This window comes from Osmerus eperlanus, chromosome 4 (assembly GCF_963692335.1).
Source record: "Osmerus eperlanus chromosome 4, fOsmEpe2.1, whole genome shotgun sequence".
NCBI lineage: Eukaryota > Metazoa > Chordata > Actinopteri > Osmeriformes > Osmeridae > Osmerus > Osmerus eperlanus.
The window spans coordinates 13,571,001-13,585,516 of NC_085021.1; the positions used below are offsets into that span (position 1 = coordinate 13,571,001).

General features: G+C 51.0%; 1 protein-coding gene across 1 annotated transcript; it reads left to right on the forward strand.

Moving 5' to 3' along the window:
* The first annotated feature begins 516 nt into the window (after positions 1–516).
* LOC134018913 (nuclear receptor coactivator 3-like) lies at positions 517–14,067 on the forward strand. The gene is made up of 21 exons (XM_062459278.1): positions 517–626; positions 813–973; positions 2,394–2,494; positions 2,603–2,777; positions 4,818–4,997; positions 5,102–5,188; positions 5,354–5,494; positions 5,580–5,727; positions 6,024–6,604; positions 6,693–7,801; positions 7,961–8,093; positions 8,196–8,381; positions 8,559–8,789; positions 8,882–8,990; positions 9,097–9,268; positions 9,656–9,985; positions 10,176–10,277; positions 10,446–10,683; positions 10,853–11,033; positions 11,136–11,331; positions 11,439–14,067. Exons 1-21 carry the CDS (start codon positions 538–540, stop codon positions 11,448–11,450), a joined length of 4,662 nt encoding a protein of 1,553 aa, XP_062315262.1. The 5' UTR covers positions 517–537; the 3' UTR covers positions 11,451–14,067.
* The last annotated feature ends 449 nt before the right edge of the window (positions 14,068–14,516 follow it).

Below are 14,516 nucleotides of genomic sequence, written 5' to 3' on the forward strand. Positions count from 1 at the left end.
GCTGCTGTCACTGTGGCAAAGGAAGGGACCAATCAGAGCAGACTTCATACCGCCAGCTTCTCCCTCACTCCTTCCCTCCCTCCCTCCCTCCACTCCTCCCTCCCCCTCTCCTCGCCTCCACCTTTGTCATTCCACTTCCTGTAGACAGAATGTGATGCATTGTGGGAGACAGACGGCTGTCTAACAGGGTTAGTCGTGCAGTGTGGCTCACCGGCAGAGACACTGCTAATCCTAGGGGGAGTGTGTGTATACCATGTGAGGCAGCCATGGTACACACAAATACACACACAACAGCGGAGGGAGGCAAGACGTGTATTACATAGACAGATAGTTAAATTTTTGTGGCAAGCGCATACGATTTGCATGGCATATGCTTACATTACCACAGCTCATTGCTGTGTGCCCCACAGGTTTTGAACTGTCTCCATAGCCACCTAAGAATATTTGTATTGCATTCACATGAAAGTATCCGCAAATTTCTCTCCATATTGACTGTCTTGTTTCATGTGTCTTTTAAGGTGCTGATATGTGTACACGATGAGCGGACTGGGGGACAACTCCATGGAGCCTCTGAGCTCAGAGAACCGAAAGCGCAAGCTCTCCACTTGCGACACACCCGGTCTGGGGTGAGTACTGGGCAACTGATGGTGGACTGTGACGCAGGAGGACGGGATATGCGCTCCTCTGGATGCTCTTCTGTAATTAAGAATGTGTTCTCAGTCAGACACTGTATAGTATACCTGGACATGCCCGTCCAGGTATGTAGTAGTGAGTGACCTCCAACTGACACCACACCACACCGCCCCCTGCAGGTGCGAGAGGAGGCGTCGGGAGCAGGAGAGTAAATACATCGAGGAGCTGGCCGAGCTCATCTCCGCCAACCTCAGCGACATCGACAGCTTCAACGTGAAGCCTGACAAGTGTGCCATCCTCAAGGAGACGGTGCGGCAGATCCGCCAGATCAAGGAGCAGGGTGAGTAGAGCCCACCTGCCCACCACACCGCCCACCATAACTAGCTCCTCAACCGCTGCCACTAACACACGGAACACCTGCTGGAGATGGTTAGTTGGTCTTGCAGTTGTGAAGGACGGGCTGGAGAGAGAGAGAGGGAGTGTGAGTGTACTGATGCCAGGAGTACACGTGTACACACACTCGCACAGGTGCAAGGACGGACCACTCATTCAGCTCCAATTTCACAGCTTTGGCTGTTTGTTTGTTGGGGGAAACGTTGGCTCTGTGTGTGTTTGTGCAAGCAGCTGCATGGCTGCTTCACTTGTGATTGTATCATTTGAAGTGCAGTTCATCAAAGGTGACAGCCTCAACCCTCTTAGTATAGTCTAAATGCCACATTTGTGGGTCAGTTTTGCATTCACATACGCCATGTTGAAGAAGTACTCAGTACTCAGTAGCTGTGTGCCTATGCCCAAAGGAGCGGGTTTGGACTAGTGCTGCCACACTCTACTGCCTCCCCCCTCCCCCCCCCCCTCCAAGGCTCAGTGCATGGCTGCCACCTCCACAGGAAGGGGAAGAGGGTACAGCTGGCCCTGACTTGTCGGAGACAGGTTGCCATAGATACAGGAAGTGAAAAACATTGCGATGACACAGGATTTACTCTTTCACCGTCTGTCCTTCTCTGGTCTTCACACTTAAACATTGTTACTACTCGTAGTTACTACAAGCAGCTAGCTTTTGATCCCCCACCGTTTCTTTCCCTCTCCCTACGCTTCTTTCTGTTATTCTTCCTTGATACTATCTTTTCTGTTTTTCTTTCTCTCTGTTTTTCTTGCTATTCCATCCCCACCTGTATTGCAGCACAGTAATGTGCATCATCCTAAGGTCGCTCCCAGCATCCTAAGATGACGTGCAAACCAATGAAGCATCCTCCTCCTCTGCTGGTACGAGCAGTAGTGGCTGTGTTTTTTGTCTTTGTCTTGGTATCTGTGCCCCGTGGGAGCTAATCAGATGGAATGATTCCTGTAGCCGTCTCCTCTCCTCTCCCCTCTGCTCTAGACAGCCTCAGCCCTGCATTAGCACGGCTGCCTGTGCCTCCGCCTCAGTCCCTCCGAGTCTCTCGCTGAATATAAAGCATGAGCAGAGTCGCTACCTGCTCCACAGACAGCCAGCCCTCATACTCCGTCTGACAGGCTTCTCCGATGGAAGCTGCCTGCCCCCCCACCTGCTTACAGACAGAGACAGGCTGAGAAACACTGTCCCCTGGTGGTGAGAGAAGCTCAATGCGGGACTGACGGGAGTCTTGAGGATCTTTCTTACAGTGTTTTGTTGTTGTTGTCGTCGTCTCTCGTGCAGACAAATGGGAGGCTGCGTTTTCCAGTTTATGTCCAGTCAGGCTGCCGCTCTCTGACCCTACCTTCTCTCTCCTGTTCCTGTCCAGGAAAAGCCTCGTCCAATGACGACGATGTCCAGAAGTCTGACGTGTCCTCCACAGGCCAGGGGGTCATCGATAAGGACCACCTGGGGCCCCTCCTGCTGCAGGTAAGGCCTGGCCTCAGCTCCCTTCTGGGCAGTTCAATTGGCTGTGGGTGGGTTGCCCTGCCCTGTGATTGGCTGTGTCTTGATTTGTGCCATTGATTGGGCCACCAGGCACTGGATGGCTTCCTGTTTGTGGTGAATCGGGAGGGCAGCATTGTGTTTGTGTCTGACAACGTGACCCAGTACCTGCAGTACAAACAGGAGGAGCTCATCAACACCAGTGTCTACAACATCCTCCATGAGGAGGACAGGGAGGAGTTCCACAAAAACCTGCCTAAGACCAACGGTAAGACACACACACACACACACACACACTTACAGACTGTATATGACTGGAATGTAATAAGGAAGAATACAGTAGCCAAGAGAACAAACTTAAGAAGTTTTATTCAAACATACACATCAACATACAGTTCCATATTCATGCTTTGATTCCCCTCTCCTGTTGTCTCATTATAATGAGCGGGTCCTCAGGAACCTGTTCAAGTGCAGCAGTGTTTTTATTGTGTGTGTGTGTGTCTGTACACACACGTGGAGGCACCCAAGAGCACACAAACCGAGCCGGGCAGGCGGAGCACAGCAGAGCTGTCAGTCACACTCAGTGAGCCAGACAGTGTAGAACAGGCCTGTGTTCTATTCAGATCCCACAGCAGCCATCTGGAAACTACTCACTACTGAATAATGCGCCTACGCACTCTCCTCTCTCTAATTCACTGTGCGTGCATGTGTCTGTGTGGAAGAGAGGACCCCATTTAGGTTCAGAAGCTCACTAATGTTGTATGTGTTTGCGTGTGTTGTGTTCACCTTGTGAATTGTGTGTGTGTGTGTGTGCGCGCGCGTGTTTGTGTGCGCGCGCATGTGTGTGTTTGGTGTTAAAGCGCGCATGTGTGTGAGGGAGCACACACTATTTATAAAGCTGATTAATTATGGATATGTGTGCTCGGCTGAACCTGCTACCCGATTAACTCCACAGCAGTGTTCCTAAGCAGCAGTCCTAATGTGTCATCGACACACTCTCTCTCTCCCCTCTCCACCTCTACACACTCCTAATCTCACTCTCTCACTCCCTCTCTCCCCTCTCCTCCTCTCTACACACTCCCAATGTCACTCTCTCACTCCCTCTATCCCCTCTCCCCCTCTCTACACACTCCCAATGTCACTCTCTCACTCCCTCTCTCCCCTCTCCACCTCTCTACACACTCCTAATGTCACTCTTGCCCGCTCCTTGCTCTCACGGCTCTTCTTGCTCTTGTTCTCAGGCTTATTCATAGTTAATATGAGGACTTACTATGTGGGAGAATGTGTGAGCTCAGACCGCGCTTGTTTCGCTGCCTGCTTCTCTCTGCTCCTGTCACCATCATTATCTTTGGGTGCGTGAATGAAATCCGCTCTCTCGGCACATTCCTGTGTGGTGACCGCTGACCATGGCAACAGGGATTGCACACACAGACACACACGCATCTTTTTTAAAATCTCGTTATCTCTCGTTGTCTCTCTTTTTTCTCTCATCACTGTTTCTCTCATTTCACCACACACACACACACACACAGTCTCTCAGGCCGAAGGGAGGTGTGATGCCTTTGTTCCCAGGTTGTTTCTGTGTGTTCACCTGGTGTCCGGCCTCTCTGGTGACTAATTGTGTCTGAGGGGAGATGTCAGGCCCAGCAGCCAGTTGGCTTGTTTCTGTCAGCTTGGAGAAGAGCGTCCTACGGCCTTGTTAAATCACCTCTCAGTATCAGTTAGAACCCCTTGTGCCCCTGGACCCCTCGCTGCAGCCCAGACAGACCCTCCCTCCCCGAGCCCAGACAGACTCAAGGCCTTGGCAGTGTACGGCTCCAGACAGACCTTGGAGCAGAGTTGGTTTTCTCTGAAGTTTCCCTCCCCTCCCCCGGCCCTGTGAAGGTGACCCCCCCCCGTGAGCCTGTGTGCTGTGATGAGGAGTCAGGGCCTAAATGAGGATAGATGGCTGAGCGTCCTTGGCCTCCTACCCACTGCAGTTTAGAAGCGAGGGAGGGATGAAGGGATGGAGCGAGGAGTGGAGGGATATTGGAAATCGACACCTCTGCTACATTAATCCCATGGTCCATTTAGCCAGGAATCAGTATGGGAGGGGATTCTTCTGCCTGTGGATTGAAGAGGGAAAATACTAGAACATGCGTGACTGGTTCATCTGTCACCACTCTGTGTGTGTGTGTGTGTGTGTGTCATGTGGAACACAACATTAGATGGAACCATTGGCTCTCTCTTCTCTTGGTATTGTGATTAGGATTTAGAAATCTCACCGACAATGATGGATGTCTGTGCTCCTGTGTGTTTCCCTCCTCAGTGAGTGGCGTGTCCTGGGGAGGCGAGGCCCCACGTCAGAAGAGCCACACCTTTACCTGCCGCATGCTAGTCAAGTTTGGACACGCCCACGGACCTGTGGAGGAGGGGCCAGGCCGGCGCTACGAGACCATGCAGTGTTTTGCACTGACCCAGCCCAAGGCCATGATAGAAGAGGGAGAAGGTATGGTTAGAACACACACAGACACATGCACAGACACACACGGACCAGACTGTGGTGAAACTATTCCGAATATTCTGTTGAGCTTCTGTCCCCTTCCATTGCAGATCTGCAGTCTTGTATGATCTGCGTGGCTCGCCGTGTGACGGCTGTAGAAAGAACCGAGAGCTTCAACACCAGACATGAGCTCTCAGGTGAGACCTCTTACCCTGCTCACCTGGAGGTTGTCAAAATAGAACAAAAACATTCCTACAATAAAAAGCAGGACAGAAATACCTTACCATCATTTTCTATCATTACTGGTACATTTGATATATATATATTCTCGGTTTCTTCACTCGTGTTATTCTGGTCCCCAGGAAAGCTGATCCAGATAGACCAGAACTCTCTGAGAGCGTCCATGCGTCCAGGCTGGGAGGACCTGCTCCGACGCTGCATCCAGATGTTCCTGCAGCACAGCGAAGGGCAGCCCTGGTCCCACAAACGCCATTACCACGAGGGTATGCCACACACACTCACCGACACAAACATTGTCAGATGACTGTCCTTGATGTTACCGTATTGTAATGGTGTCGTGGTCTTCAGCCTTTCTGCAGGGCCATGCGGAGACCCCCCTGTACCGCTTCTCTCTGTCGGACGGCACCCCAGTCACAGCCCAGACCAAGAGCAAGCTGTACCGCCACCCCATGAGCAACGAGCCGCAAGGGTTCATCTCCACTCACCTGCTTCAGAGGTGAGAACCTGGAAACCAGTAACACACACACACACACATGTTCACACTGTCAGGTACTACTCAAGGAGAGGAATCTGGTCTTTCACTTTTTCTCTTTTCTTTCTCAAGGAGATGAATGTACAGTTCTGGTGTTACTCATGCTGCGCTTGAAAACATGGCCGGAGAGTGAATAGTGCATTTTTTGTATTATGAATTATGAATGGTGTGAAGGGTTGTTTTGAAAGAATAATGGTCAGTGTCAAGCTTCTACAGTCGATTCCCTTGAAGCTCATCTGCTGTTGCTCTTTCCCGCGCAGGGAGCCAAATGGCTATCGCTCTGCCCAGGGAGGGGGCATGATGCCAGGACCTATGAGGCAGCAGAGCATGGGGGGCCCCAACCCCAACATCCAGATGAACATGCCCCCTGGTGGGGGAATGGGCATGGGGGGTATGAACCGTGGCTTTGGCATGAATGAGCAGAACCACATGGGCCACATGAACCAAATGGGCGGGGGCTCCATGTATGGAGGTGGAGGAGGTGGAGGAGGAGGAGGAGGAGGAGGAGGAGGAGGGGGTGGAATGGGCATGGGAAACAGGATGATGCAGATGAACCAGATGGCTCAAATGGGCCAGATGAATCAGATGGGCCAGATGAATCAGATGGGCCAGATGAATCAGATGGGCCAGATGAGTCAGATGAGTCAGATGAACAACCCTGGTCCTGGCATGCAGCAGCACCCGCAGCAGCCCCCCTTCCAGAGCAGCGGGGGATTCGGCCTGGGGGGCATGAACAGCCCTTCAGGAAGCCCCCGCATGAGTGGCCCCCAACAAGGCCTCTTGATGTCCCCCCGCAACCGAGGGAGCCCCAAGATGGGCAGCAGCCAGTTCTCACCTGGAGGTACGTCATCTGAGATAATAAAACACTGAACTGTAAGTACTCTTTTGTGATTCAGACTTTAATGGTCTCTGTTCTGACTGTGTCCTAGGCATGCACTCTCCAATGGGCCTTGGCAGTGGAGGAGGTGGGGGTGGGGGTGGTGGCACCTCCTTCTCCAGCAGCTCCCTCAATGCCCTGCAGGCCATCAGTGAGGGGGTGGGCAGCTCCCTACCCTCCACCCTCACCTCCCCGTCCCCTGCCCACAAACCAGATAGTTCCCCCAGTGTCCACTCCTCTTCATCATCCTCCCAGTCCAACCAGCCAGCCAAGCAAGGTCAGGATGGCTCCACAAGCCCTGCGGGGGGCCCGGGGCCTGGGCACGGCGACCACCATCACCCCCTCCACCACCACCACCACCCGCACTCCCAGGCGGAGAGCTCTGCAGAAAGACCAGACAGCCAAGCCACCGCTGGCGGCAAGGAGCCTGTAGAGAGTGGGAGTGAGGCTGGGATGGCCAGCTCTGAATCCTCTCGCAGGGTGACAGACAGTAAAGGCCATAAGAAGCTGTTGCAGCTGCTAACCTCCCCCACTGAGGAGCTGGGGATTGGGGGCACAGGCCCAGCCGGAGCCCCTCTACCACCACCACCTCCAGCCAGCAGTAACACACCAGCAGGCTTGGACAGCAAGGACCCCGCTGGAGGTATGACAAGCCCCTCCTCTACCGGAGTCTCTTCCTCTTCCTCCACCAATCAGGGCCAGGCAGCAGGTGTAGGGGGTGTGCCCGGTGGTCTCTCCTCCACCCAATACACAGCCTCTCTGCAGGAGAAGCACAAGATCCTCCACAAGCTGCTGCAGAACGGCAACACGCCCGACGAGGTGGCCAAGATCACAGCCGAGGCGACGGGGAAGGTGACCCTGGGGGGCCAGGAAGGCGGAGAGACGGGGGCGGCAGGAGGAACCGGGGGTCTGGGGGGAGCGACTGAGCCCAAGCAAGAGCAGCAAAGCCCCAAGAAGGAGAAGACTCACGCTCTCCTCCACTACCTCCTCAACAACTCCTCAACTGACTCCAAAGAGCCTGTGGATGTGAAGCCCAAGCCCGAGGAGCTGGAGGGGAAGGGGCCGGCGGGAGCCCCAGGCGGGCCCCAGCGCAGCTGCCCTGGCTCTGGGCCCACGCCCGAACACCCTGAGAGCAAAATCAAGTCGGAGCCACCTGATGAGGTAACAGCATTCGTCCTGCAGTTTGTTCATTGAGGATCTCTGCACTGTTCTTGTTGGTGGTTGTAGTGAGGGGGAGTGATGACATGTGCTCAGCTAGCTGTCACTGATGTCTGTCACTGATGTCTGTCACTGATGTCTGTCACTGATGTGTGTCCTCAGCTGGATAACCTGGAGTCGATCCTAGGAGGACTGAGGGGCTCTGGGTCAGAGTTCTATCCCGACCAGGGCACAGGAGGAGGGGCCAGCGAAGGAGGAAACAAGCCCCAAGGTTGCCTTGATGACAGTCTGCAAGGTAGGGGTGTCAAATAAACCCATCACATCCCGTGTGTTCACACACATAGGACAGGAGAGAATCATAGAAGCCCTCTTATCGGACTTCTACATGTGTGTGCAGGGAGTCCAGGTATGGGTCCGGGGCCCCGTGGGCCCTTCCAGAGGGCCATGTCAGTGGACAGTAAGCCCCCCGGGGGGCCTGGAGGGCCAGGGAGACGCCCGATGCTCATCAAGCAGGAGAACATAATGGGCAGCCCAGACAGCTACCCAGGGAACATGGGTGTGTGTCCGAGAGGCATCGGAACAAGTAACTGATTTTAGTTGATTTATTTTGTTCTTTCTCTTCGCCCCCTCTATCTCTCTCTTTCTCTCTATTATCTCTCTCCTGTAATGAACCAGGGAAACTAGATGACCAAGACTTGGAAACCCTGCTTAATGATAAAGCTTCTACAAAGCTCATATCTGTGCCTCTGTCCCCCTCCAGGAACAATGAACAGGGGAATGGGAGTTCCCCAGCGGTCCCCCATGGGGGGTTCTGGTGAGTGGGGGATGCCCCGCTCCAGTGCCAGTCCTGTGGGCTCAGCAGGGCACCCCTCCATGATCCGTCCAGGAATGGACTACAACTCCAAGGGCATGATGGGAGGCCCCATGGTGGGCAGGTCCAACAGCGTTCCTGGCACCAGGTCAATGCTGCAACAGCAGCTGATGGACATGGGTATGTGTGGGTGTGTTACTGAGTAGTCGGCCAACTGGAATGAGATACAATCAAGGCTGGTGTACTCATGTGTATTTTGTGTTTGTGTGCAGGCTCCGGTGACATGGGGATGGGGATGAGCCCATTCAGCCAGCAGGGTCAGCCCAGCCAGTCTCCCTCCTGGCCAGACAGCATGATGGGGATGGAGGGTGGCCACAACAGGTAACAGACATGACTCTTACAGGAGAAGTCAGCTGCAAATGTCATCTAGTGTACGGGAACTGGGTTGCCTATGGGCTGAGGGTGAATGTGTGTGTGTGTGTTTCAGACGTCAGTTTGGGAACGCCCTGGACGAGCTCCTGGTGCCGCCCACCACCAGTGAGGGCCAGAGTGACGAGCGGGCGCTGCTGGATCAGCTGGACTCTCTACTGAACAACACAGACGGCATCGCCCTGGAGGAGATCGACCGGGCCCTGGGCATCCCCGACCTCGTCAGCCAGGTAGAGTGGATTTTTTGAGTAGGCTATCTAGATTAAGAGACATTAGTGGAATACACGAAGAAGTCATTTGCGTCACAAGTTCCGGGTCACCCAAAACAACATTTCTAAATCATTTTCGGTCAGTGCCCCGTTTTTGGATTTGGTTTTTGGATTTTGGTTTCTCAATTGAATAACAAGAAAAACAATCGTTTTTTGTTTCTCGTTTTTGGTTTCTCAATTGAAAAATGAAAGAACGAATGATACACGGATTCTGAAAGACACACGTTACAGGCTGAGCAACAGGAAAGTAATTCATGTCGGTCCAACTTTGAACTTTTCCCACTTTTCTCATCCTCCATCCTATTTCTGTTCCTCTGCCGTCTTCTGCCCCCTTCCCCCCCCTCATAGGGCCAAGGGCCAGCCGAGCACCATGTGGAGCCCTTCCCCGGCCAGGACACGTCCATGGTGCTGAAGCAGGAGCCCATGTACGGCCAGGGCTACCCCGGACCCCCCTCTGCAGGCATGCAGTCTCCCTATGGGGGCAACCCCCTGCCGGGCCAGCCCCAGCAGGGGGGCTTCGGCCCCATGCTGTCCCAGATGGGCCAGGGGGGCAGCTTCCCTGGGATGGGGGGCATGGGGGGCATGGGCCACCCCCGTGCCAACATGATAAGAGGCAGGATGATGAGTGCTACCAAGCCCATGAGGCTGCAGCTGCAACAAAGACTACAGGGCCAACAGGTACACACACACACACACACACACACAAAATGAATACTTTCTGAATATACCCACCACATACTTTCACAGCCCATTTCACGGCTTTTGTACATGGCATGGTATGCTCCATGTGCAGCTTAGCGCTGTCTTGTATTCCATGGGAGGCTTGTTCTGTAAAGGATTTTGGTCTTACGGTACTTTGCTTCCACAGTTTATGAGTCAGACCCGTCAGGGCATGGCCATTAAGATGGAGAACCCAGGAGCGGGCAACCCTGGCATGCGCCCAGGCATGCAGCCTGCCATGGGTGGACAGGTAGGCATCCAGAAACACAGGCCCACAGACGGCTACATGCCAACACACACTGACACATGCCAAGTGTTAAAAGGAGTGTTAGGGTAGAAGTTAGCATAGCCCTTATCCACACACGCCTCCAATATCCAAACCCCCTGTGTGATGTGGTGTTTGTCCTGCCCTGGCCAGCCTGGCTTCCTGAACGCCCAGATGATGGCCCAGCGGAGCCGGGAGATGGTCACCATGCAGATGAGGAGGCAGAGGATGATGATGCTTATGCAGCAGCAGCAGCAGCAAGCTGCAGCCGCCGCTGGGGGGTTCAGCCCCCCTCCCAACGTTACTGCACCCGCCGGCATGGACGCCCCCATGGGAGGGCCCAACATGGGCCAGCCGGGCCCCCAGCAGTTTGGCTATGGAGGAAACTATGGTGAGTCTGTTTAGTTGGGCCCCACAAACTGGTGCTGCCCCCTGGCGGTTTGTTTGTGTGTAACACAAAGCTTTGAAGCAACTTTAAGTGCACTTGTTGGCAGTAGCGCTGCCTGCTCCTTGTGTCATGTGTGTTTGAAGTCCCAGCTAAGTGTGCCGTGTTTGCGCAGGGATGGCCCAGCAGGGGGAGCCATCGTTCGGCCCCTCAGGGGGAAGTCCCCCCAGCGCTATGATGTCAGGGCGCCTGGGTCCGCCTCAGAATCCCATGATGCAGCAGCACCACCAGGGCGGTGGCATGTATCAGGGCACAGACATGAAGGGCTGGTCACAGGGAGGCATGGGACGCAACAGGTGTGACCAGTAACACTCCAAAATGACACGATACTGTTGGGAAGCTGTGTGTCCCCTGCAGTGGGAGTCTGATTGAACCCTGCTCTCGTCTCCTCCCTCCAGCTCCTACCCCCAGCAGCAGTTTGGCCAGCAGGGCAACCCGGGCCAGTACGGGGGCATGATGATGAACGGGGGCATGCCTGCCAACGGAGGAGGGGGTCACATGGGCCAGATGGGGGGCCAGATGGGGGGCCAGATGGGGGGTCAGATGGGTATGAACCCTATGGTGATGGGACGCATGCCTATGGGGCCTGACCAGGTATGTATGTGAGGATGTTTTTGTGTGTGTGTGTGTGTGTGTGGGGGGGGGGGGGTGTTCCTTCTCATACACATGCATAACTATCCTTCTCTCTTTGTCTCCGACAGAAATATTGCTGAACATGAGATGGAGGCCGATATGATGAAACAGACTCACTGTGATCCACCTTCAGAGACATGACGTCTGTGTGCGTGTGTGTGGTGTAACTCCAACCAGCTGGGGGGGCCGTTTCCCTCCCCGTAGGCCAGTGTTGACCGAGCCACAGCCCAAGGAACATTGACAGAGGACATGTGGCACCTGAGCACAGACCGGATCACAATGCCCCCCCCCCCCCCCCCCCCCCCCCCACAAGTCAGATACACACTGTGACACACACACACATAACCACTCATACAGAACACTGTATTTCTTCCCCTATCAGACTCATGCAGTTCTTCTAGATTCTGCTTTGTAAGTGTGTGTTTGTGTGAGCACACTCATGCATGCTCTTAACACCGCTCACTGGACCAAAATGATGTAAAGTTAACACACTTAAGAATGACGTGGATCCAACAGTCAGGAGGGACAAACATGTCTGTGGTGGTACATGGCCCTGACACTGACAGCTCAGCTCACACAGTGTCTCATGGAGTCTCTGGGTACAGGTACGACAGATACTAGTTGGCTGTGGTTGCACTTTAATGAAGGCTGTCGGTAAAAGGATTGTGGCAATATTTCATGGTCATAGAGGCCTTCATCCAAGAATAATTGCATAACAGCAAATGTTGTTGTTTATTCTTGTGTGTGTTCTGCTGTTCTTGACTGAGAATGGGTAACCAATATTGATTGGAAATGGGTGACCATGATGATCATTGTTATAAATGAGTAACCAATGGAATGGCAGTAAGCACAGATTTTATACAACACTTTCTTCTGCAGTGTGTTGATTATGAGAGAGTACGCAGATTGGAAACTTTTTACAAAACTTGACAAGAAGACTAACTAGTCTCTTTTAGAGTGCACAAATTACTGTTTTATTTATAACGATTCATAAATGTCTGAATTTTAAAATCAAGGTGTATTGTATTTTTAAGGCACAACTATTGAAATATTTTGATTACCTTTTAAATTTGTTGGCAATTGCTTAAGATGGTTGATTCCCATAGTAATTCACACTGGAGAAGAAAGTGTTCCCTAGATTTAAATGTATATATGCAGATTTCTAGCAATAATCTTCCCTCCTTGCTTCCTTCTGAGGACGTAGTGATCATTATCTACTCAAAGCGAAGGTACTGCAGTATTAGATGCGATGTCGTTTGAAACTTTTCTTTCTGTCTGTGAATACAAATTGTAAATATGCTTCAAATGTACTATATATAAATATATATATGCTTTTGTAGGTCACATACTGTTTTTGCACAGATTGTAAGGCTTGATATTTAAAGTGTAATTTTCTTATTCTGTTGTAGGTCAACACAGCTTTTATTTCCAATATTTCATTTCTGGTTGAAAGGCAGGGAGATCTTCTTTTCTCAGTGCTAATATACATCTAAAAAGGTTCCTCTCTGAAAGTTAAGACTGCCACATTCATTCTCTCTGAAAGCACTTTTTGTTCTTTTTTTTGTGATCAAGTCATGAATTTCTCTTTTTCAAGGACATTCGCATAGATGTAGAGGTGCTAGTGTGATCCTGTATTTTCTTTATTGATTGATTATAGAAAGAAAAAAAAACTACACAAAAGATGCCTATAAATAAGTTGACACATGATTGTGTTTAGTGTCCTAGTGGCCCAGGTGTGTGCCAGTGTGTGGGTTGATAGTAGCTTTTAGACTGAGGCCCAATCAAGCCCAGTGGCTGCAGCTCCATTTCCATTCCTTAGAGTTTCAAATGTCCTTCCAGTACAGATTCAAATCATCTTTTGGTAGTGGGATTGTAGCCACAGAATTGTATTGACACTTTTACTGTTGGGCTGTGTTCGTGTGTTTTGATAGCTGCAGTAATGCCATGGCAACGCCTGGTGGGATGTACCTGCCAAGCCCCTGGTGATTTAGACTTCCTAAATGTATTTACTCTGCAGCTGTCTGACCGTGTTATACATTATACATGATTTGTTGTTGAGATGTTTTGTTTTGCCTTTATTTTTGTTGTATTTTCTGCTAAGCTTTTGAGAAAAAAAAATCTACCTTCTAAGACATGCTCAATCCAAAGATTTGTGTTTGTCATTCTGCAGTGTGTAGAGAACCTTTCCCTGAAGGAGATGGTGTGAGTACTTGTATATGTGTGCTTCTCTTTGCACATAGTTCATACATTCATACACTTTCATACACATCCATAGCATGCAGGCATCTGGGTCTGCTTATTTATACGATTATTTCTTAGAATCTTTATGGCCAGTTGAAATGTGGTGCTGGAATTTATTTCATTAAAGAATGTTTGAGTTTGTTGAAGTTGTTTTTATGGAACATGACTTCGTGATAAACTTAATTACTTCATGGAATAGATTTTGAGTGGGTTTAATTTTCAGTCCTGATGAAGAAAAAGAAAAGTAATTATCCACCGAATATTCAAAAGAAGCATCGTCTGCGCTTTGCTGGATCCCTTTCAATGCATCTTTTGATCTTATGACAAGAGAGGTGATGAAAAGAACACATGGGGACAATATACTGTCATTGTCACAGGATGTAAATTACATTGCATTTTTCTTACTCGTACTTGATGTTAATATTGATGTAAATACAAATTTCTATTTAAACATTACATTGTGTGTTGTGTTTTTTATGTTGTGCGAGTGACAATGAAATCGTACTTTGTTCCTGTATCTGCATGTGTCTATCAGTGTTGTGGAGCACTGGACAAGCTATAGTGGTGGCTGAGGGGAGGGACAGGAAAGAGGGCACTTATCATGTGGCTATAAATGATGACTGGAGACTGAGGGTCTGCGTGACCCAGATTCTAGAAGTGAGAGGTGTGTGTGTGTGTGTGTGTGTGTGAGCATGTGTGTGTCAATATCAATTGCGTCTTGCCGTCTTATTTGAGCACATCAGAGTCATATGTCTATGTATGTATAGTATAAAAGTCTAAAATGTATATCTGTCTTTAGACACAAATCTAGATAAGGGTCAAACATTGTATGTGTGTCCTGAGAATAAAGGTGCAGTGGTCTCTAAGGTCAACGGTTTTTCTTGAATAAGTGTTGAGAGGCAGAG

What these genes read in the sequence shown, in the direction of transcription:
- LOC134018913 (XM_062459278.1), top strand. Translation starts at nt 538, where the DNA reads ATGAGCGGACTGGGGGACAACTCCATGGAGCCTCTGAGCTCAGAGAAC. An exon ending in CAGCCAGTTCTCACCTGGAG is followed by an intron (nt 6,605 to 6,692) that starts GTACGTCATCTG and finishes ACTGTGTCCTAG; the next exon opens with GCATGCACTCTCCAATGGGC. An exon ending in CCTTGATGACAGTCTGCAAG is followed by an intron (nt 8,094 to 8,195) that starts GTAGGGGTGTCA and finishes ATGTGTGTGCAG; the next exon opens with GGAGTCCAGGTATGGGTCCG.